A 22179-nucleotide genomic window follows, 5' to 3' on the forward strand; every position below is an offset into this window, starting at 1 on the left:
TTCTGATCCTCAGCCATTTAAACACCAGAGCGTCCTTAATTTCCACTCAATTGCTGTCAACTGTCAGTTTGTTTCACCACTGGATCCCACATGGATCCTAGTGGCAGAGCTCGGTAGTAGAGCTCAGTCTTGCCAGGATTTCCCAGCATCATGGTGGGGAATTATCTTTTGGATCCTGCAGCGGGTCACCGAGCACAGGATTCAAGATCCCCATTGATTTCACTAGTATTGTGGGGAAACATTTTGGAGGCAAAGTCTAGCAATTGTTTGAAGCATTTGTTACTTGGTACATATCAGCCCACGCCTGAGTGTTGTCTAGCTCTTCCTAAATGCAGGTATGCAACAAAGACAAAATTATTATTTTTATTATTTTTAACTCCCTTAACTTTAATCGGCATGCCTTCCAATAACTACAGGCTGTCCAAGCTTGTTGTTGCTTGCTTTGGAGTATGCTGTTTCTTGTTGTGTGCACCTTACTGTAGTCTTCCAGTCAGAAACCAGTTCCCAGCTGATCAGAGTGATTCAGCTTAACTCTTGAATGGTTTTGACTGCCGGTGAATACCTGTCCAGACTCACTGGCTGCCATAGCTGTTGTTTCAGTTGAATAGTTCTGAATGTTTTTGATGGTCATAAAAATTCAAAGTACTTCAGGGCTTATTTTAGCACTATTAAAAAGCATTGTGAACAAAAATTAAAGTAATCAAAACATTAAAAACATGCACACATTTAAAAATAATTAAGTGAACGGAATCAAGTCAAATAAAAAGGAAATTAGCAACCACTCACCCATGTTTTGCTCAACTATTTGTTCCTTCCCATTAATTTCAATATGTCTGTTGGGCTGGTGCCAAGCGTAATTTGTCATGGACTCAGTGGCAGATTTCCTATCCTAACTACTGGGAGATCTGCATTGTCCCATGGTACTCCATGAGGAGCTCACAAGAACAGCATATGTGTGTTGGGTCTGACACTGAGTGTTGTACCTCAGCCTGTGCTTAGAAATCCAGAACATCTGTGCCCATTTAGGTTGGTAAATGCCAGCAAATTCAAATTTTTAAGTGGAAGATTGGGGTTAATGTTTTTAATTATTTAATTATTTAAATTGAATGATTGTGAATGTCTGATGTTCACAAAGATTCAAAAATCTTAAGTACTATTAAAAAAACATTGAACGAAAATTAAATAATCAAAATGTTAAAAAATGCACACACATTTAAAAACAATTAAATAAACTAAAATCAACCAAATCAAAAAATTCCAGGTTAGACTTGGTGCCAGTCCATCAGGTGTGTTGAAATCAATGGGAAGAAACAAACAGCTGAACTAAAGGTGGGTGTAACAAATTACCTAGGCTGTCACAGCCAGCAGCACTGAGGGAAAGCTTTGCCAGTTGTCAGGGGAATTTCAGAGAGGTGCTTCTCCACTGCTACAGGAGGCCTTGCAGCTGGAATCTAGAATGGACCCCATTGCTCATATATGCAAGGTACAGTTATGGAGGACCAATCGCTCTGGGAATGTGCAGGCCCGTTGTGATTGTTTATCTGCACCTGAATCGTCCAAGTATGTGTATGTAGGGACGGTGAGGGATTATTCTGGTAGGGTGACCAGACCAGCAAGGCCAGTTATTTTCTTTTGTGTGTTTTTACAATCAAAACGGTGTTATCAGCACTAAGGACTGCACTAGTTCAAGGTGTGCAGGTGCTTGACTTCGCTTGCCAGATGTTTAAAAAAAAGTGTTCATTGACTCTGCTTCTATAGTTGTAGTTCTGCCGAAGGTATCTAATTTTTTTTACTATTTTAGTTACCTTGGAGATACTGGATTCTTTTGCACAGAGTCAGCTACATCTTGTCCTCAGGGGGTCTGAGTCCAGCCATTCTTAGTGTTTTAAACTGAACGCCTTCTCTGAAGCAACCAAAAATCAGTTGAGAGTTCTATAAGTAGAGATGTATTTGCTACTTAATGATGCAAAGTAAAATTTATATTTTGAAGAACTTTATAAGGATTCATTTTAATTATGTATTATCAATGTATCATTTAGTTCTGAAGAATTGAATTCAATTCCAGCACAATTTTGATACTGGTATGCTCTCTTAAGAAATGACAGTCAACCAATCATGCCAATGAATTGTTCAGAATGACTTCATTCAAACTCATTTGGCCCCTCATGCAGATTTTATTTTTGTATTTCAGGTCAAGATAAACAAGTAAACTTCCGAACAATGTTGAAGAAAAGGTAAGTTCTTAAGCATATTACTCAGACATGTTTCAGGAGGACCCTCATCAAGTAACAGTGTGATGCATAGAGGATGTCCAGCAGGAATGAGATTTATACAGAGAATATGTGTTACTTGGAGTATTGAAAAGATATACACTGGGAGCACAATAATGAAAAAAATATTTAATAGTTGAGTGTGGGCTACAGAAGGGAAGCATGGTATCTATAGTGTATATAGACATAGAATACACTGAGCAACTAAGGTTGATATAAAGAATTTTGATATTTAAATATGGCACAGAAAAGAGAAATAAAGTGGAATATGTTGAACACACTCAACTGGTAACAGCACTATATATTAATATTAATGCCTGGGTAAATGTAGAAACTATGATGAATATCAATGCTGATTGTGTCATGTCTTGTGGGAACTGAGTATCTATATGCTGTAAGGAGGATTCTTAACTTACAGACGATGAATAAAGAGGAGTAAAAATTAAAAACACTGAAGATATGCATCTGTGAACTATAAGAATATTAATACTCTGAGAAACACATAGATCAGGACATATTCATAAATAAAGAGAAAGAGAGAGTTTGCTAGATATGTTGGTGTGGGTAATGAAGAAGATGAATGGTAGGGTCCATTCTCAGATATAGTGGATAAATCTTCTGAAATCCTGAAGAAATGGCGAGTCTAACCCACAGTGGGAAAATATTCTGCCTAACCACTGGGTCTGACGCACAATGGGTAAGGTTCACTAATTTTGCATTGAAAACGTGAGTTTTGCAGACCCCTCTTCACCACCCCCCTGTTCCCACACTCCATTACAATTTCTCTCCCCATCTCCCAACCCTTCCACCCTCTCCACCACCACCACCATGTGGAAAACACTCGATGAGTAATTGAAATAATAAAAGATAATTTAAGCTAACTATGAATTTTATTTGCAGGTCAGCCCCAGTTCCCAAGGAAGAGAAGAAGGTTCCAGATGAAAAGGAAATGTGGGAGATCTTAATGAAAGCAGATAAGAAGGACTATGAGAAAATTTGCTTGGAGTATGGATTTACTGACTTTAGGGGAATGCTGAAACGCTTAAAAGAAATGAAGAAAAAAGTAGAGACTGAGGTAGGATGCAAATAAGGATCGGAAAATTTTAAACAGAATATGCCATTGAGTAGGAAGCAGTGATGTTAGTATTGAGGTTGAAGGAGGAAGAACAATATATTGGCCAGTGTATTTGTTCAACCAATCTAAGTGTTAAAATCCTGGAGGAGCATCAAAAATAGTTGTGCCCTTAAAATAAAACAGTTGAAATGGAGTCAATTTGGAGGTTAGAACTGAATGAATGCTTGCCTATTTGATTGCAAACATTTATTTGTATTGTAGCTGAGAGTGCAAGAGGAATATTGAAAGAAATTAGCCATCATGTCTGTGCTAATCATTTGGTACTTATCTATACTATTCCCATTTACCACCACCATAGGAGGCTATAGACTAGGCAAACTAAACCTATGGCTTCTGGTCTTAGACACCTCTGCCTTGGGGAAAAGTTGCTTACTATCTTCTCTGCTAATGCCTCTCATAATTTTGTACATCTCTATCAGGTCACCCTTCAGCCTCCTCTGCTCTGAGGAAAACAATCTCAGCCTATCCAGGCTGTCTTCATAACTAAGATATTCCATCCCAGACAACTTCCTGGTGAATCACTTCTACACTCTCTCCAGTGCAATCACTTCATTTCTATGGTGTGGTGACCACAGCAGCACATAATATTCCAGCCATGTCCTAACCAATGTTTAATAAAGTACCTCCCTGCTCTTATACTCTGTGCCCTGGCTAATGAAGGCAAGCATCCCAAAAACCTTCTTCACCACCAATCTACCTGTGATGCTGCCTTAAGGGATCTTTGGACATACACCAAGTTTCTTTTGTTCATCAATATTTCCCAGGGCCCTACCATTCATGGTATATGTTCAATCCTGATTAACTACCCCAAAATGCATCACCTCATACTTATCAGGATTAAATTCCATCTGCCATTGCCCTGCCAAGTTGCTAGCTGATCAACGTCACTCTAAAGCCTTAGGCTACTCTACTCAGTATCAACAACTTCTTTAATTTTCATGTAATCTGCTGTTTTACTAACCATACCTCCTACATTCACATCTTCTCCATGGATTGTCACCTTGTCGTGGTGGAGAAGCTTGTGTGGTACTGAGATCCCGAGAGCAATGCCCTCTGGAGCTATGCTCCTGGTAGGGTCACCCATGGTGGTAAGGTCGATGGTGAGGTCCCTGACAAAGAACAATCCAACCAAGACTTCAACGGTGGAACAGCCGAACGAAGTTATTTCGAACTCAATGGCTGTGAAGGTGGATGAAGGCTGCAACAAATCCATCAGCTCCAATCGTCGTGGTTTCCATGCCATTGGAATCAGTTGGTTGATTTGTGAAGTATCGTGTGCTTTTTGTAGTGCAACATCAAGTACACGTTAAACAAATACACGCACAGGCGTCTTCACTCTGTGGGCTTAATTTTCAGAGCCAAGGTTGGGCTCATAAGCCATTTGAGAGCCCATAAATAGATCAATGGAATGAAGACCATCATCCTTGACCTCAAGGGATAGCCACGACGACGACATTCACATCAAGGTTATAGCATGGGTCCCAGCACATTATAAGCCCCAGCATCATTTAATTTCTCTTTCAGTGCTTTTATTACCTTCAGAACATGTGCATGAATCTAGTGATGTGATGAAAGTGTCCATTCATTAGAAATTTCTTATGAGAAATACACTTTGATGGTTGATAATTTGTCACTAAATCAGTAATCTCATTCAGAGAAGTCACAGTATTGCTGGTGTGGAAAATTGAAATATTTCAAACAACTATAGTGAGGGAATGTCTGAATAAATGCTGAAGCAAAATGAATCAAATATAGAGAATACTCCTTAAACATATGTGGCACCTGAGCTAGGGGTTGCTAAATGGTGCACTAGATAGGAAACTTTACATTGCATCCAAACCATGATAAACCTGAGCTATGAAAATCCGGTCCTCCAACAACAACATTCCTCATCTCAATGAACATAGAAGGTGACCATTTCTCACTACTGTCTTTTGCTCTCTCTCTTCTGACAGGCAGTAAAAGTTTTAAAGCCATTGGAAGATCAGGATGGAAAAGTTGACTCAACAGTTACCTTTGAAACAATCATGGAATTGAGGGACCCTAACATTAAGATGCAGTGGTTCAAGGTAAGGCAAGGTTCCTGGATATTTATTAGCATTGCCAGCAACTATTGAAAGCAGACCAATATATTATGCCTTAAAATTTCTCATTTTGTATCACTACTGCTGTATCAGTGGGTTAACTGTGTAGTATTAAGCAATAAGGTCACATCCTTTAATGTAAAATATTCAGACCAATTGAGGGAATTACCAACATCACCATTTCCAAGAATGTCTAAGGCAAGTCCCAAAACTCTTAAAACTTGTACATTTCATTTATGGTGGTAGTGTAGGGCTTTATGGTAAATAATTGTTCCTGGAAATGGCCAAATTTTCCACATGTTCCACATTATTCTCCTTTTTCCCACAGTATCTCCAATACAGGCCAAGCACATGTAAGAATATACCATAAAGCCTCTGATTTATGCAGACATCCCTGTATTTATCATTTCTGTTTTTCTGCATTAAATGTAAGATATTACTTTGTGGGGTTCTGATGATAATCTATAGCAAAAAATATCAAATCTCTGATTGGAAACGTTTAAAGAAGAAATTTTTGCATTAAAATTTAAAATAAGAACTGACTACAACATGGAAATCTGTAACTGAAATTTTCTCTGTTTTGTTTTGTGCAACAGTTCCATTTATAACTATCTTCAGTTTTGCCACATCATCCCCTGAAAATTTATATTTTGATGCCTTCAGTGGATACCAAGAAGTTAAGTTCATATTTTAGTACAGAGAGTCAATAATAGCAGATACTTCACCATTAAAAACATATTTTACCCTGAAGCCCCATGTGTCAGGGTTACTACAAAGTAGCTGATTCTCTCCTCCACTAAAACCAATATTCCCACTTGCGTAACTGAGCATAGATTGGAATTTGCATAAGTATCAACTGTCAGTCCTTCTCACACTTGAGTAGTTTGGGAATGCAGTCCTATTTCCTTAGCACTGCTCAATTATTAATGGAAGTCATTTGGCTGCCTTATTCTGCAGACCGCATTACTACACCAGCTCTTGTGGTCAGGGTGTGAGGTCAGAATCAATCTCAGAAGCTGATGTACTGGGAGCAATGCAGAGGAAAGTGAGAAATAGTTGATAGCAATGCAGGAATGCAACACAAGTGAAAAGGGAGCAACAGATAGCAGTGAAGGAAAGAGAGAACAAAAATGTTAATGAAAGGAAATGAATGGCAACAAAGAACAGGAAATGGATAACAATGAATATTGTGAAATGGAAGGAATTATTGAAAGAAAATTATTCAGTTATGGAGAAGAAAATGAAAGATTACCAGATGGAATTGAGGGGCCTGAATGAGAAGAGGTTCACTTTGAGGAGTATGAGTTTGAACAGAGTGGACCATGTCTGCTTTTAAGTGGGATGAATATCTACAATGGTGCCTTCTGGTGGTCTCTAAGGGCAGCAATTGTGTAATCACTGATTGGAAATTCAGTAGTTTGTGGATCCCATTTATTTATATTTGATAAGCCTCAGACAGTTCTGATGAGACTCAGAGGAGGTAACTCATGAAGAGATGGTTATTGGCCTTAGAGACCAGCTTTTCTTATGTTGCTTCTGCTATCACTGCCCAATTTGGGGTGGCAAAATGTCTGAAATACTGGTCAGTGTCTCTGAAGCTGTATAGAATTGGATCGGATATAATGTCTGAACTTGGTCTAGAAGGGCTAGTGATCAATGATGAGTAGGGAGAATCAGTTAGATATGACAAAGGAACAGATCACATTCCATTGTAAAACATGCCCAATTTTCATCACATTGAAATCAATGTGAGCAGCTAGGCTATGATAACTCTGTTGAACATCTGGTGAACCCTCATACCATTAATATAACCTTACTCCTACAAAACTACTTGCACTGTAAGTAGCTTGAAATTGTCCTAATTTAGTAGAACCATTCCTGATATAACTTATTTTTGCTGTTTTAGTGTACCTTGTGAAAATCTTACCATCAAAAATACTGTGACAGTGAAAATGTTGTAATTCAAGAAAACTTCTGCAGAAGTAATGATTTTTTTTCAGTGTGTGCAACCCTTTATCCTTCAGTTTATAATGTTCAGCCAACATCACACTCTGCTTCATTTTAGCTACTGTTATGTCTTACAAGGTTCTCAATATAATATTAACTTATCAACATTATAACTAAATTATTTCACCATGCAAAGGAGAATGGGAATAGCAAACAGGCCAATTCACAATTGGATGTAAAATGCTACGGCAGCACATGTGTGCAACACTTTGCAGAGTGCATAGTAAGAATAATTGGGGTTAATTTTGGCCAGGCTTCTCCTACTGCTTCACTGTGACTTTGGCAGAAGAGCTGTGGAAACGTTGGAAAAGTAGTATTAATAGTATTTATACAGTTTGGGGTTTCCATTGGTTCTTTCTCCAAAATTCCAGCAGCTGAGTGTGATCCTTTTACACAAACACAGCTTCCAGCTCCCACAGTGGCTGTACAGTGAACTTGGATAAGCTTATCGGGGAAAGGGGCTTACCCCAAGAAAGGGAAAGAAGGTTGTTAGGTCAGTCATTATAAATCACTAGAAAACAGACTGCAGATATATTGGCAAGGTCATTTTGAGTAAAAGCATGTTTATATAGTACTGATCCATGCAGGGTAGAAGATGTGGCCATAACCTTAGAATGTGTTTAATTAACTGATTTCAGCAGGAGTTATTGTTACTCTTGAAGGAGAGGGAAAGGAACAATCACAGTTTCTGCTTCAGATAGGGCTCATGAGGAATATAGGGTAGCAAGGAGGGAACTCAAGAAGGGGCTGAGGAGAGCAAGAAGGGGACATGAAAAGGCTTTGGTGAGTAGTGTTAAGGAGAATCCCAAGACTTTTCTCACTTACATGAAGAGCAGAAGGGTGATGAGAGTAACGGTAGGACCAATTAGAGACAGAGGTAGGAAGATGTGCCTGGAAGCTGTGGAAGTGGGTGAGGTTCTCAATGAATACTTCTGTTCAGTATGCACCAAAGAGAGGGGCCTTGATGATGCTGAGGACAGTGTTGGTAAGGTTAATGTTTTAGAGCATGTAGATATCAAAAGAGGGGATGTGCTGGAGCTGTTAGAAAATATTAGGACAGATAAGTCCCTGGGGCCTGACGGAATATTCCCCAGGCTGCTCCACAAGGTGAGGGAGGAGATTGCTGAACCATTGGCTAGGATCTTTGAGTCCTCGTTGTCCACGGGAATGGTACCAGAGGATTGGAGGGTGGCAAATGTTGTCCCCTTATTCAAAAAAGATAGTAGGTATAGTCCAGGGAATTACAGACCAGTGAACCTTACGTCTGTGGTAGGCAAGCTGTTGGAAAGGATTCTAAGAGATAGGATCTATGAGCATTTAGAGAATCATGGACTGATTAGGGACAGCCAGCATGGCTTTGAGAAGGGAAGATCATGTCTCACAAGCCTGATAGGGTTCTTTGAGGAAGTGACCAGGAAGATTGATGAGGGTAGTGCAGTAGATGTGGTCTACATGGATTTTAATAAGGCATTTGACAAGGTTCCACATGGTAGGCCTCTTCAGAAGGTCAGAGGGCATGGGATCCAGGGAGGCTTGGCCATGTGGATTCAGAATTGGCTTGCCTGTAGAAAGCAGAGGGTTGTGGTGGAGGGTGTGCATTCAGACTGGAGGGCTGTGACTAGTGGTGTCCCACAAGGATCGGTTCTGGGATCTCTACTTTTCGTGATTTTTTTATTAATGACTTGGATGAGGTGGGTTAGCAAGTTTGCAGACGACACAAAGGTCGGTGGTGTTGTGGATAGTGTGGAGGACTGTCGAAGCTTGCAGAGGGATATTGATAAGATGCAGAGCTGGGCTGAGAAGTGGCAGATGGGGTTCAGTCCAGAGAAGTGTGAGATGGTACACTTTGGAAGGACGAACTCCGCCTTGGAGTACAAGGTTAATGGCAGGATTCTGGGTAGTGTGGAGGAGCAGAGGGCTCTGGGGGTTTGTATCCACAGATCACTGAAAGTTGCCTCGCAGGTGAATAGGGTAGTTAAGAAAGCTTATGGGATGTTAGCTTTCATAAGTCGGGGGATCGAGTTTAAGAGCCGTGAGGTAATGATGCAGCTCTACAAAACTCTGGTTAGACCACACTTGGAGTACTGCGTCCAGTTCTAGTCGCCTCATTATAGGAAGGATATGGAAGCGTTGGAAAGGGTGCAGAGGAGATTTACCAGGATGCTGCCTGGATTAGAGTGTATGGATTGTGAGGAAAGACTAAGGGAGCTAGGGCTTTACTCATTGGAGTGAAGGAGGATGAGGGGAGACATGATAGAGGTATACAAAATATTAAGAGGAATAGATAGAGTAGATGGCCAGCGCCTCTTTCCCAGGGCACCAATGTTCAATACAAGAGGGCATGGCTTTAAAGTAATGGATGGGAAGTTCAAGGGAGATATTCGAGGGAGGTTTTTCACCCAGAGAGTGGTTGGTGCATGGAATGTGCTGCCTGGGGTGGTGGTGGAGGCAGATACGTTGGTCAAGTTCAAGAGGTTGTTATATAAGCATATAGAGGAATTTAAAATAGGGGGATATGTGGGAGGAAGGGGTTAGATGGTCTTAGGCATGGTTTAAAGGTTGGTACAACATGGTGGGCCGAAGGGCCTGTATTGTGCTGTATTGTTCTATGGTTCTATGGTTCTATAGTTCTATGGTTCTGGTCACTTTCCAGTAGCTCCTGGTGGAAAGTAAACTACACTAAGCAGATAAATGAATTGGTTACACCCTAAAATCATATAGCTTGCTGTTTATTTATGGCTTTCTTAATGTGCTTTTTCTCTTCTGTGGATGTTACAGTATGAAATCTGCACTGAATCCTTTCATTCTTTCAGTGAATACAGATGTGTGATCTTGGAATAGTTAGCAACGTAACTAAACAAAAGCAATGCTCTTCTGGTTTTTTTGCAGGATGGTGAGCCAATAAGGACACAATTCTCACTAGGAAAGTTTGAAATTAAACAAGTGGGGACAAAGTTTATGCTTTGTGTAAAAAACTTAACTCAGAAAGATTCTGGCCAGTACACCTTGCAAGTTGGGGACAAAAAATTCACAGTGAAGCTAAATGTGAAAGGTACGCTATACAGATAAAGAAACCATTTATTCTGCATGAGAGGCTATAAAATTGTGCAGGACTTGTTTAATAAAAGCTCTGATCGATGCACTGCCACCACATGGATTGCCACTAACAACTGCTTCCATAGATAAGAGGTAAGTAGAGGGATATGTCCTTGACAAATTTTCATGCTATTCAACTTAGTTACTGTTTCAAAGAATTATCATGCAGAAGAATAGTAGGACATGTGAAGTGTCATTATTGGGCCTGATTCCCCATATTGAGGTCAGTTTTTCCAGTAGTCTGGCTTCCACTTACCTGGCTTCATATGCCTCAGTGACTGCCTCCTCTAGTGCTGGGTCAGTTACGGCCCTGCTGTCATCTTTCAGATGAAAGGTTGTGGTTACATCTTCCACTTCCTGTTGAGATGTCATATTCTGCCCTCAGGTAGATAATATGGATCTTTAGGAATTATTTTAAAGGGAGAACAGAGTGGTTCTCTCCGTTATCTGACCAAGTCACTAAAACAGGTTTTCTGGCCATTATCATAATACTGTTTGTAGGACCTAAATGTGCACAAATTTGCTGCTGTTACAACAGTGACTAAATTTCTACTTATTCATTTTTTTAGGATCTGGGCATTGCTAGAAAGCCCAGCATTTATTACACACTTTTAATTATCGTTAAGAAACTGGCAGTGAACTACTGTATTTCCTCTGATGAAGGAATTCCCACAGTGCTGTTGAATTCCAGAATTCAGATCCAGTGATGACTAAGGACCAGCAATATATTTCCAAGTCATGGTGTGTGACTTGGAGGGGAAGCTATAGGCCGTAGTGTTCCATGCACCTGTCCTTCTTGACGGTAGGGGTTTCACTTGGATGGGGCTATTGGAATAGCCTAAACCAGTATGCATTTTGTAGAAAGATACTTACGGCAGACACTACACCAATGGTGGCAGGAATGAATGAATGTTCAGGTTGGTGGATGGGAAGCCAATCATTTGTGCTGCTCTATCCTGGGTAGCGTGGAGCTTCTTGAGTGTTGTTGAAGCTGAACTCATTAAGGCAAATGGCATGTAGCCAGTCACACCAGTCAGCAGTTTATGTATTATAAATGGTGATGAGTCTTTGGGTGCCAGGAGTGGAGTCACTCACTACAGGATACCCACTCAACCTCTTTTCTGTTCTTGTATCCATGGTATTTATGTGGCTGGTCCAGTTGGGTTTCTGGTCATTGATGACTCCAAGGACGTTAATGGTGGGGATTTGGTTATGGTAGTGCCATTGGATGTCAAGGGTAGACTCTATCTTGTTAAAGATGATTATTACCTGGCACTTTTGTGCATGCATTATTTGCCTCTTACAAGCCCAAGCCTAATGTTGTCTGGGACTTGCTGCAAGAAGGCATGGGTTCCTTCATTTGTGAACATTTGTTTTCATAGGAAGAAATAATCATAGCTCTTTATTGTCTTGATTTCTTAACCATTTCTCCATTTCTTGCAGAGAATGGAAAGGAACTGCAGATTTAAAATAAAGGCAGAGGTTACTAAATAAAATGAAGGCTTTAGTCCTGTGGATGTACACCATTATCTGTATCTGAGCTGTTCAAAGCCCTGATCCTCTTCATCTACAACTGTTGTTGTTTTAAAATTACTTTTCTTACAGATGAGCCACTTAGGTTTGGAGTGAAGCTGAAACCTATAAAGGTGGTGGAGAGACAAACAGGGACCTTTGAGTGCCGTCTCAGTAAGAATGTGCCAAATGTGTGCTGGAAGTTTCGAGGTATTGATGTGAAGCGAGATGACAAACATGATATCATTGTGTCAGAGGATGGCCTGACACACACCCTGAAAATCAAAGATGTTCGACCATGTGATATTGGTGAATACAGCTTTTCTGCGGGAGACCAAATCTCTTCATCTGAACTACAGATTGACCGTAAGTTTTATCCCTGAGTGATCAAAGGGGACAGGTGGAGTGTCTTACGGAGAAAGTCCTTGCTGCAGCTATTCCTCTGTCTCCTCTCAAAGGTGATGTTTGTTGTGGGAGTACTAAGGGACGCAAGCAGTAGTGTCCTTAAACTTCAACTGAAACTGATAAACTTTGACTGTTATTTTGTAACTGGTTAAATTTGGATTATCTAGTTAATTGCCTAGATTTTGCTGAGTGATATGCATTGTCCACACACTCAGTTATCAGTGCTCACTTATTTAATTGTTCCGCAATTACCTGGTTTGGATCAGTAAGGCTTAACATCTGATTCTAAAGATCCTCAACCTAATCAGTCAAGCCTGCAAACAAATATCATTTTAAAAAATGTGACTTGCTTTTTCTTTCTTTTTTCTCTCTTAAATGTGAAATCTCCATTATTATGAATGAGCTTTCTGGAGCAAGATCTCAAAGCAGGCTTCCTAGCACAAGTCTATGGATGCGGCACGGTAGTGCAGCGGTTAGCATAATGCTATCACAGCACCAGCGACTCGGGTTCAATTCCCTCCGCTGTCTGTAAGGAGCTTGTACGTTCTCCCTGTGTCTGCATGGGTTTCCTCCAAGTGCTTTGGTATCCTCCCACATTCCAAAGATGTACAAGTTAGGAGCTGTGAGCATGCTATGTTGGCGCTGGGAGTGTGGCGACACTTGCAGGCTGCCCCCAGCACATTCTCAGTACCGCAAAAAGATGCATTTCACTGTGTGTTTCGATGTACCTGTGACTAATAAATAAGTATCTTAATGCAGTTCACTATAGAACTGCTAATATCATGATCAATCTGCACAAATAAGTGAGGCTGGAAATAATTATGCATCTGAGTAGATGCACTCAGCTGGCCCTGTGGATTCATGTCTGACGACTTGAGCCTAGTTTTCATTTCTGCTCCTCATGCGACAGCACATGTGCATTGTCAGCATGTAGTACGTAATAGTAACACTGTGTTCTACGGAACTGATCTTGTGCTAATTGACATGACAGCCTCAGCTCTTAAAGAAGATCTAATCATTTAAGCACATCACTGTTGAAGGTTCTGGAGCTTTTTGCTTATGCAACTACAATTGATATCCTGCTGGGCAAACAGCAGGCACATAGATTTATGGTTCTAACCTTGCCAATGAGGTTATTGTTGCTTTGATGACATATCTGGTTGGTCATGTAGAACATTGACATAATGCAATTCACTAGCAATTCCAAAATGTTCCTTTCCTGTGTGCAGGGGGGTTAATATGTAAATTGCAGACTCAAAGATCATGTAATGATGAATTGCTGCTTGTGTGGAACAATTAATATGCAATTGAGTAAGTAAGGGCAAGGCGATGATTTTGCAAAGACTGGATGATATCAGAAGCTTTGAGGGAACCCAACTGTAATGCACTAACGAGTTTATTAGGAAGTATGAATCAGCATTTGTAGGAGTGAGATGGGGCGGAGATAAATTTTTGAGAACCGCAGTCCCCAGAAGAGGATTGTGGTGATGTGCGGCAAATACAGATTGCCTTGTAATATGCACTTTTTCACATCAGTTTAGACTGTCATGATCAGAATTGTACAAAGGCACAAATTTCTGCATGTGATTAACACAGTGCAAGTGGGCATAATATTGAACCCCAATTAAGACCCAGACAATCCCAGGGCCAAGTGCTATCAAGGTGGCTCATTATTCTGGTCCTCAGGAGACTGGGTTACAATGCATAACCTGGAAGCATGTGCAGAGATGGCCCACGGTTATTGTTGGCTGACTCACTCCCTGTCTGGCTACCTGTTCTTGCCCCTCCTCTTCAAGCAAGAGCTGGCTTTCATTACAGGCATATTATGGAACAAGCAGCAGACAATGACCTTGCAACCCGTTTTAGCTAGTGGTGGAGGGTGACCTTGTATTATTGCAAGCTCCAGGAGCTTGATGGCATTGTCCAGTAGGCTCAGGGTGGCTTTTTGACACAAATTATAATTGGGTTCAGCTGTCATAGCAGAATCTAGGACCAGTGGAAGGAGCCAAAGAAGAAGTGAATTGCTCCTGAGCCCTAAAGGGCAGCACTCTAAATGACATGGAAATATGTTAGATCACGAGAACTACCTGAGAACGAAGGAGCCACATGTCAGAATACAGAACAGCTAATTTTAAGAACAGAAGTTCATAGATTTGTACAACCAATTTTCAAACACAATATGCCACCTTCTTGAAGCTTTTTTTTTATCATATAAGGAAGATTACTTCTTGTTGACTTTTCAATGTTGAGGATGACTTGCTTCCATTCCCATTCTGTAGCTTCTGAGGTGGGTGGTGAAGCCAATGTGTAATCCACGGAGTATTGCCACAGATTGGGCTAGGAGATGCTTGAGAGAATAGACAAGTTGGGTGTTTGGGAGGTAATGTGCACCTTCCACAGTTCACATGTGCGCTCCTAATGAATGAACTCGAGGTACTTGAAGCCATCCCAAATGTTCCTCTATTTTAAGCAGTAGTGGGATATGGATTCCCAGAAGTCATTTGAAATATCACACTTTTTCATGTAGATTTTGAGAACACTCTTGTGGCATTTCCTGGAACCACCTGGTAATCTCTTGCTGTGGTGGAACTTGGAACTGAATACACTATTATTGATACTTGGTATTCTTTTGGTTTCCCAGGGCTCCCCATCCAGTTCCCAAGTGCCTTAAAAAATGTGTGTGTGAAGGAGAAGGGTAAAGCCCGTTTGGAGTGTGAACTGAGCTCCAAGGATGTTCGAATCAAGTGGTTAAAGAATGGCAAAGAAATTACTAGGTCCCCAAAGTACAATATGATACATGAAGGAAGACGTGTGGAATTGATCATTGATGATGCTGAGCTTGATGATGGTGGAGAATACACAGTTGTTGCCACACAAGAGAATGATGAGCGAGAGTACACCTGTTCGTCTACATTGAACGTTGTAGGTAAGAAAACATTTCAGGAAAAGTTTATGTTGTTATACTCAGCAAGCCTTCCTTTTGTAATGTTAAATCCACCAACCCACATTTTCATCTTAATCCTGTTCTCTATGAATAAATTATGTATGTAAAAATATAAAATTGCTTCCAATTGTAACTCACCTTTCAACCTGTCATGCCTTTGTGGTAATTTATTTTGCAACTCATTTATTCTTGTAAAAAACTTCCACCTAACATTTTTCTCTTTCTAAATTTCTCATTTCTACCTCAGCCTTCAATATTTGAAATCTTCTTTAGTATGAATAATTTGGAATGACAATCCCTTTCAAATTGACCCGATTAATTGGTTATAGAGCCATAGAGTTATACAGCACAGAAACAGGCCCTTTGGCACAACTCGTCCATGCTGACAAAGATGCCCTTCTAAGCTAGTCCCAATTGCCTGTATTTGGCCCATATCCCTCTAAACCTTACCCATCCAAATTAGTTCAATTTGAAGTCTAATGTTTTCTAGAGAAAATAAGCCTAACTTCTATATTGATATGTCGTAATTTAGACATCTGATATGTGGGATGATAATGAGTATGATTTCGTATTGCTGCACACTTCAAAACTCCAAAACAGCAACGTTAATAAGTAATTCTACAACCAAACTGTAACTGGACTGTTTATTTATGTGACCATCCTCCAAGGGTAGAAGTATAGTTCCGAATCATAACATATTCCAGAAGTTTGTCACATGAATTTTGAGAGAAAAGGTGTAAGTTCTAGAGTGTGGAAGGATAGATAGTTGGCTTCCTTGTAGGGGTGTTAACAGCAGTGCTGAAGGAGGATGAAAGCACGGAAGTATAAAACATATTAATAGCTCAGGGGTCAACAGCAGAAAACTGGCAGCTAAAAGAATGACTCACCTGACACAACTTTTGAAGGAGGAGGCAAGGAGGGGATGAAGATCTGAGAAGGGCAAATATTCCTCAGATTTAAAAACTGGTGTAAGTATACAGTTATACTCCCTATATACTCATGACTGTGTGCCAGATTCTGCTCTAATTCCATTTACAAGTTTGCAGGTGATAACTTCGTAGTGAGCTGTATCTCAAATAATGATGAGTCGGAATACAGGAAGGAGGTAGAAAGCTTAGTGATATGGTGTCATGTCAGCAAAACAAAAGAGCTTGGTCATTGACTTCAGGAAGCGGGGCGGTGCACATGCACCTGTCTACATCAACAGTACTGAGGTTGAGAGGGTTGAGAGCTTCAAGTTCCAAGGGGTGAACATCACTAATAGCCTGTCCTGGTCCAACCACATAGATGCCACAGCCAAGAAAAGTCACCAGCACCTCTATTTCCTCAGGAGGCTAAAGAAATTTGGCATGTTCCCTTGGACACTCACCAACTTTTATCAATGCACCATAGAAAGCATCCTATCTGGATGCATCAAGGCTTGGTATGGCAACTGCTCTGCCCATTGCAAGAAACTGCAGAGAGTTGTGGACACAGCTCACCGCGTCATGGAAACCAACCTCCCCTCCATGGACTCTGTCTATACTTCTCCCTGCCTTGGTAAAGCAGCCAGCATAATCAAAGACCCCACCCACTCCAGACATTCTCTCCCCTCCCCTTCCATCAGGCATAAGATACAAAAGCCTGAAAGCACGTACCACCAGGCTCAAGGACAGCTTCTATCCCACTGCTATCAGACTATTGAACAGTTCCCTAGTACGATAAGATGGACTCTTGACCTCACAATCTACCTTGTTATGACCTTGCACCTTATTGTCTATCCATATACATTTTCTCTATAGCTGTGACACTTTACTCTGCATTCTGTATTGTTTTACCTTGTACTACCTCAATGCACTGTGTAATGAATTGATCTGTATGAACGGTATGCAAGACAAGTTTTTCACTGTTCCTCGGTACACGTGACAATAATGAACCAATACCAGTTCCAAGGAGAGAGGATTGAATAAGTGGTTTTTGATTGAGAGATGTTTTTTTCTTTTCACAGTGGTGTGAAGAATAACAATAAAAGGATAACAGCAGAAAATGCTGGAAATAATCATTTAGTCAGATGTTATCTGTGGAGGGGGAAATAGTTAGGTTTCAGGTTTTAGATCTGTCTGCAGAACTAGCAACATTAAGAAGTTGAAATAAGTACAAGCACCATTAACTCCATGCAGCATTTGAGCACTTCTTGTTTTTACTTCCGTTCCCCATTTATCCTCTATTATGCTATCATAAAAGGAACGTGCAGAGGAAAATGAAGAGCAAATAAGCAGTAAGATTATCAAATTAGCAGCACTAGACAAGCATGAGATATATGCACATGTGCATGTTGGTGGGTGCAAGCTAAAGAAGATATGTGAGGCAGATAGTGTGAGTATGTGTGCTCAAAGATTGAGTATGGGATTGGGACAGGGCTAATATGCATAATTGAAAAGAGTATGACTGAGGTGGGTTTGGCTGGGAGAATATGAAACCTTTGAGGGAAGAATGTACAATTAAGACAGCAAGCAACAAAATTATATTGGGAGGTGTGATTGGGCAAGTAATAATTAGTATGATTAAAATGGAGTAAGAGAATACAATAGTAAATTGTGTAGGCCAATGTGTGTAATTGTAAAGGTATGAAAGAATGCATGTGGTATTAAAAGGAATTAATGCTGTACGATAAGAAAGCTTAGTGAGTATGTGATTGGGAGAATATGGTTTGTATGACTGGGGGGAGGTGAGTAAATGAAACCTGGAGTGTGTGAGAATGCATAATCAGGAAGTTTCTGTGATTAAGACTGTATGGAAGTACATCCATGGGATTAAAAATACATGATTTTGAAAGAATTTGTATGTTTATTTGGGCATGAGAGTATGTGAGTAGGATGGTGTGTGATCAGATGCATCACATTAAATGTTTTTAAGGGTCATTAAAGGCACTGTTTAAATGCAAGTTTTCTCTTCTTCTCTGTTTAATCTTCACACATTTTCAGATCGGTTTGCCACAGTAAAGAGTGGAATGTCAGATATTCATGTTCAGACAGGCCAACCTGCAGAGTTCTGTGTGGTATTGAATGATGAGAAAGTTGATGGAGTGTGGCTAAAGGATGGAAAACCGGTATGTTTATGTTAGTATGCAAATAATTACAATGACTTTCAGTAAAGTATTGATTTGGAGTCTAGCTACATTGAATATTAGTGGTTATTGGATGATAATAGCAATATACTGTAGTTCGATGAAGAATGAATGCAGAGTTTTATTCATTCCTTGTCCTTGTTTGTTTGAGAATACCACCATGGCAGTAGACCTCTGAGCCACTTGCTCAGCAAACAGAATGTGTAATTTATCCAGAATTAAATGTATTGAATGGATATCAAAACTTAAAAGTCATATCAACAAAAAAAGGAGCAGGACTAAACCATATGAGTGTAGACCATTTGAGCTTGTTCTGGCTTTAATAACTGTTCTAATTTTCTGCCTGATCCCCATAACCTTTGATTTCTTTTGAGGCCAAAATCTATTACTCACAACCAAAGCCCATTGGGGTAGATAATCCTTAGGATTCACAACAATTGAAAAAAATTCTCCTCAGTTCAATCCTAAATAGCCAATTCCTCATTCTGAGACAATACCCTCCAGTCCTAGGCTATCCAGCCAGGAGAAAACGCCTCTCAACTTCTTTTCTGTCAATCCCTCTCACTATCAATGAGATCACCTCCCGATCTTCTAAGACGTTCATCTCTCAATCTTTTCTTATGGCATAATTCCTCATTATAGGAATTCATCCAATCAACATTTTTTGCACTGCCTTGTAAGTATATGCTTACGTCTGGATAGATCAGAACTGTACAGATATGCTAGATGTGATCTGACCAAAGTGCTTAACAATAGTAAAACGAATTCTATTCTCTTCTACTCCCATTACTTCTGTGACAAAGGCCAACACACAATTTGTCTTCCTAATTTCCAGCTGTACCTTCCTAACTTTCTGCTATTCTGTATTTTGCCAATAATCTGTTTTGAGTAAATCCCACCCAGAAGTACAAAGGTAATAAGTTTTCTTAATGCTGGGATATAGTACTAGTGTATTTTCTTCTCTTTTATTATCAAGTGGTTGTATTCATTTAGGTATTTTTTGAAGTCCTTAATCATATTTGAACAGTACATGATTGCATCCAGGTCTATTGTGATAGTTGTTTTTGTGCTGGGATTAATGTGAGTTAAGTGAATGAAACAACTTTTTTGTTCTTGGTCACTGAGATTCAATTAATTTGGAGAACACCGGAGTCCTTCTGTTAGTTTTCTATGGTGAGATGTGATTGCTGGATTATTATCCTAATGCCATAAAAGGCATTTAAGGTGTAAGTTTCTTCATTATTCCCTAGTTCCAGGTAGAAACTGAAAATTACTCAAAGAGACACCAATATTTTTCACAGAAATCCTGATCCATGTATTTGCAGGAGAACTTAGCCACAATGTAGAAATGTGTCTCCTTCCATGTGTCAGTAAGAGGAGTGCTGGCCTGAATGTTGCATGTTGCCCTCAATGCTTGAAGTTTCTTCCCAAGCTTACCTTCTTTTCTTTTCTGCATTTCATTCAGGACTGTATACAGTTTCTCCCAATGCCTTGGGTGCTTCAATCTCCTATAATTAAGATATCTTCTTAAAAATGCGACAATATCCCAGTTGAACAATCTCGTACAGTTTTCTGCCAATCAATCCGTAGCACTTCCTATTTATCTGCTAATCTCCATTCTGACTGTCACATTGCTGAAATATCCAGTTATTTCTTATTATTTAAAGTCTATAAAATGTAATCCCTGTACCTAGTTGCACCATCTTAACCCATACAGAGTGCCATTCTCCACCATAGATGGGTTGCGTTACAGAAGTTACTATGTAGTAAGAAGGGAAATATATATGGAAAGTGAATGCCTTCTACACTTGTTTTCTATTTTTGTTTTATTTCAAAGTTCTTTTGATGCATATAACTGATCCTTTTTGGTTTATTCGATATAACCCCATGTCTTGTTTATTAAAAAAAAATTAAGCTGTAATCTTTTTCCTTAGTATTTAGATTACTTATACAATCCCTAATGATTTTTTTGTTTTATTCTCAGATAACGGACACAAAAAACATACAGATTGTGAAGCAAGGAGCAGTGCATAAATTGATCATCAATAACGTAGGTGATGATAGTGAAGGAAAGTACACATTCATAGCAAAAGGAGCAGAGAGCGAGGCCACGCTCTCTATTGCAGGTACTGAATGGTAAATGTTGAATGTTCATCAGGCCATTAAAGTTAGAACAAAAACAGAAAATGCTGGAAATACTCATCTATGCAAAGAGAATCAGAGTCAATGTTTAAGCTCAGAGACCCTTCATCAGAACTGGAAAGGAGACAAAAGAGGCAACTTTAAAGTGAGACAAAATCTGTCTGTCTTTGATTCCATTTCTCCTTGAAACATTGAGGAAACTAATTTGCAAAATTGAATTTAAAGAGTCAATTCCATATTGTTAGCTCTTCCTGTAGATCATGTTTCTTTCCTTTTGCTCAAACTGACAAACTGAATGAGATTAACATCTGGATATCTTATCATTATAACCAGAAGATGAAGAATCACTTTGGATGGCTGATTTAGATTCCACAATGAACTGTTGCTGCAATAAAACTATAGCTTTAGAACTTGAACTATTTGGTCTTCCTTTCCTTTTTTGCAGATCCACCCATTATTGATGCTGATGTACTTGCAGTACTAGCCAAGGATCCAATCACTGTAAAGGCAGGACACACAGCAACAATTAAGATCCCATTTAAAGGAAAACCTATCCCCAAAATTACATGGATCAAAGATGGTATTGAGGTTTTTGAAGATGATAGGACAGAGATAGAGAAGAGCCCTACACAGACTGTATTGGTACTAAAACGCTGTATAAGGGAGGACAGTGGGAACATCACATTAAAACTTAAGAGTGATTGTGGCTCTGCTTTAGCTAATCTGCAGCTAAATGTCATTGGTAAGTTAAAGAAACACTAGTGTATTTTTCTGTGATCATCCTTTCTTTTTCTCTGACCTGCATATACCAACACCCTCCCCAACAGCCACATGGGAATACTTTCACTGGAAACAGTGCATTATTTCAAGAAGGTGGTTCACCATCACCTTGTCAGGGTCAATTAGGATAGATGTTCAATTTGTCACTGATGCCCAGATGATGAAAAATAAATAACAAACAACAATAAGAACTACAATCAAGTTTTTGCTGTCTTCCATCAGCATATGTTGTACCTATGATTCTCTTCCTATTGCCAGCAAAATCATCTTGCTTTCCCATTTACTACACACAGATAGACCCAAACCTCCTCATGGAAAAGTGGAATTCCTCGAACACACTGGGAAATGTATTTCAATGAAATGGAAGGCACCACGTGATAATGGGGGCAAACGAGTCACAAGCTTTATTATTGAAAGGAAACTTGTGGGAAAGAAATCATGGATAAAGGTTGGTGAAGTTGACGGTGACACCACAACCTTCTCCACCAATAAGGTTGATGAAGGAAAGGCATACCAGTACCGAATCCGGGCAGTAAACTCTGAAGGAGTGAGTGATCCCCTAGATTCCGATGAGGTCTTTGCTGGTCAACCAATTGGTAAGAGTGCACATTCAGTTTGCAGTCCACAATTATTAATGCGATACAGATTGTAGAAGCAGGTATTATGAAAATAAGACTGATGGGACAAATATTTCCTTG

General features: G+C 39.8%; 1 protein-coding gene across 1 annotated transcript in view; it reads left to right on the plus strand.

The window, feature by feature from the left end:
• Positions 1-22179, plus strand: part of LOC127577994 (immunoglobulin superfamily member 22-like) — a 51939-nt gene that overhangs the window by 4682 nt on the left and 25078 nt on the right. The window contains exons 5-14 of the mRNA XM_052029701.1: positions 2192-2234; positions 3171-3345; positions 5361-5474; positions 10386-10548; positions 12198-12470; positions 15151-15435; positions 18417-18541; positions 20544-20685; positions 21147-21443; positions 21775-22077. Of these exons, the coding sequence (XP_051885661.1) occupies positions 2192-2234; positions 3171-3345; positions 5361-5474; positions 10386-10548; positions 12198-12470; positions 15151-15435; positions 18417-18541; positions 20544-20685; positions 21147-21443; positions 21775-22077 (1920 nt within the window). The remainder of the gene's footprint in view (positions 1-2191; positions 2235-3170; positions 3346-5360; positions 5475-10385; positions 10549-12197; positions 12471-15150; positions 15436-18416; positions 18542-20543; positions 20686-21146; positions 21444-21774; positions 22078-22179) is intronic.

Source organism: Pristis pectinata, chromosome 14 (genome assembly GCF_009764475.1).
Source record: "Pristis pectinata isolate sPriPec2 chromosome 14, sPriPec2.1.pri, whole genome shotgun sequence".
Classification (NCBI taxonomy): domain Eukaryota; kingdom Metazoa; phylum Chordata; class Chondrichthyes; order Rhinopristiformes; family Pristidae; genus Pristis; species Pristis pectinata.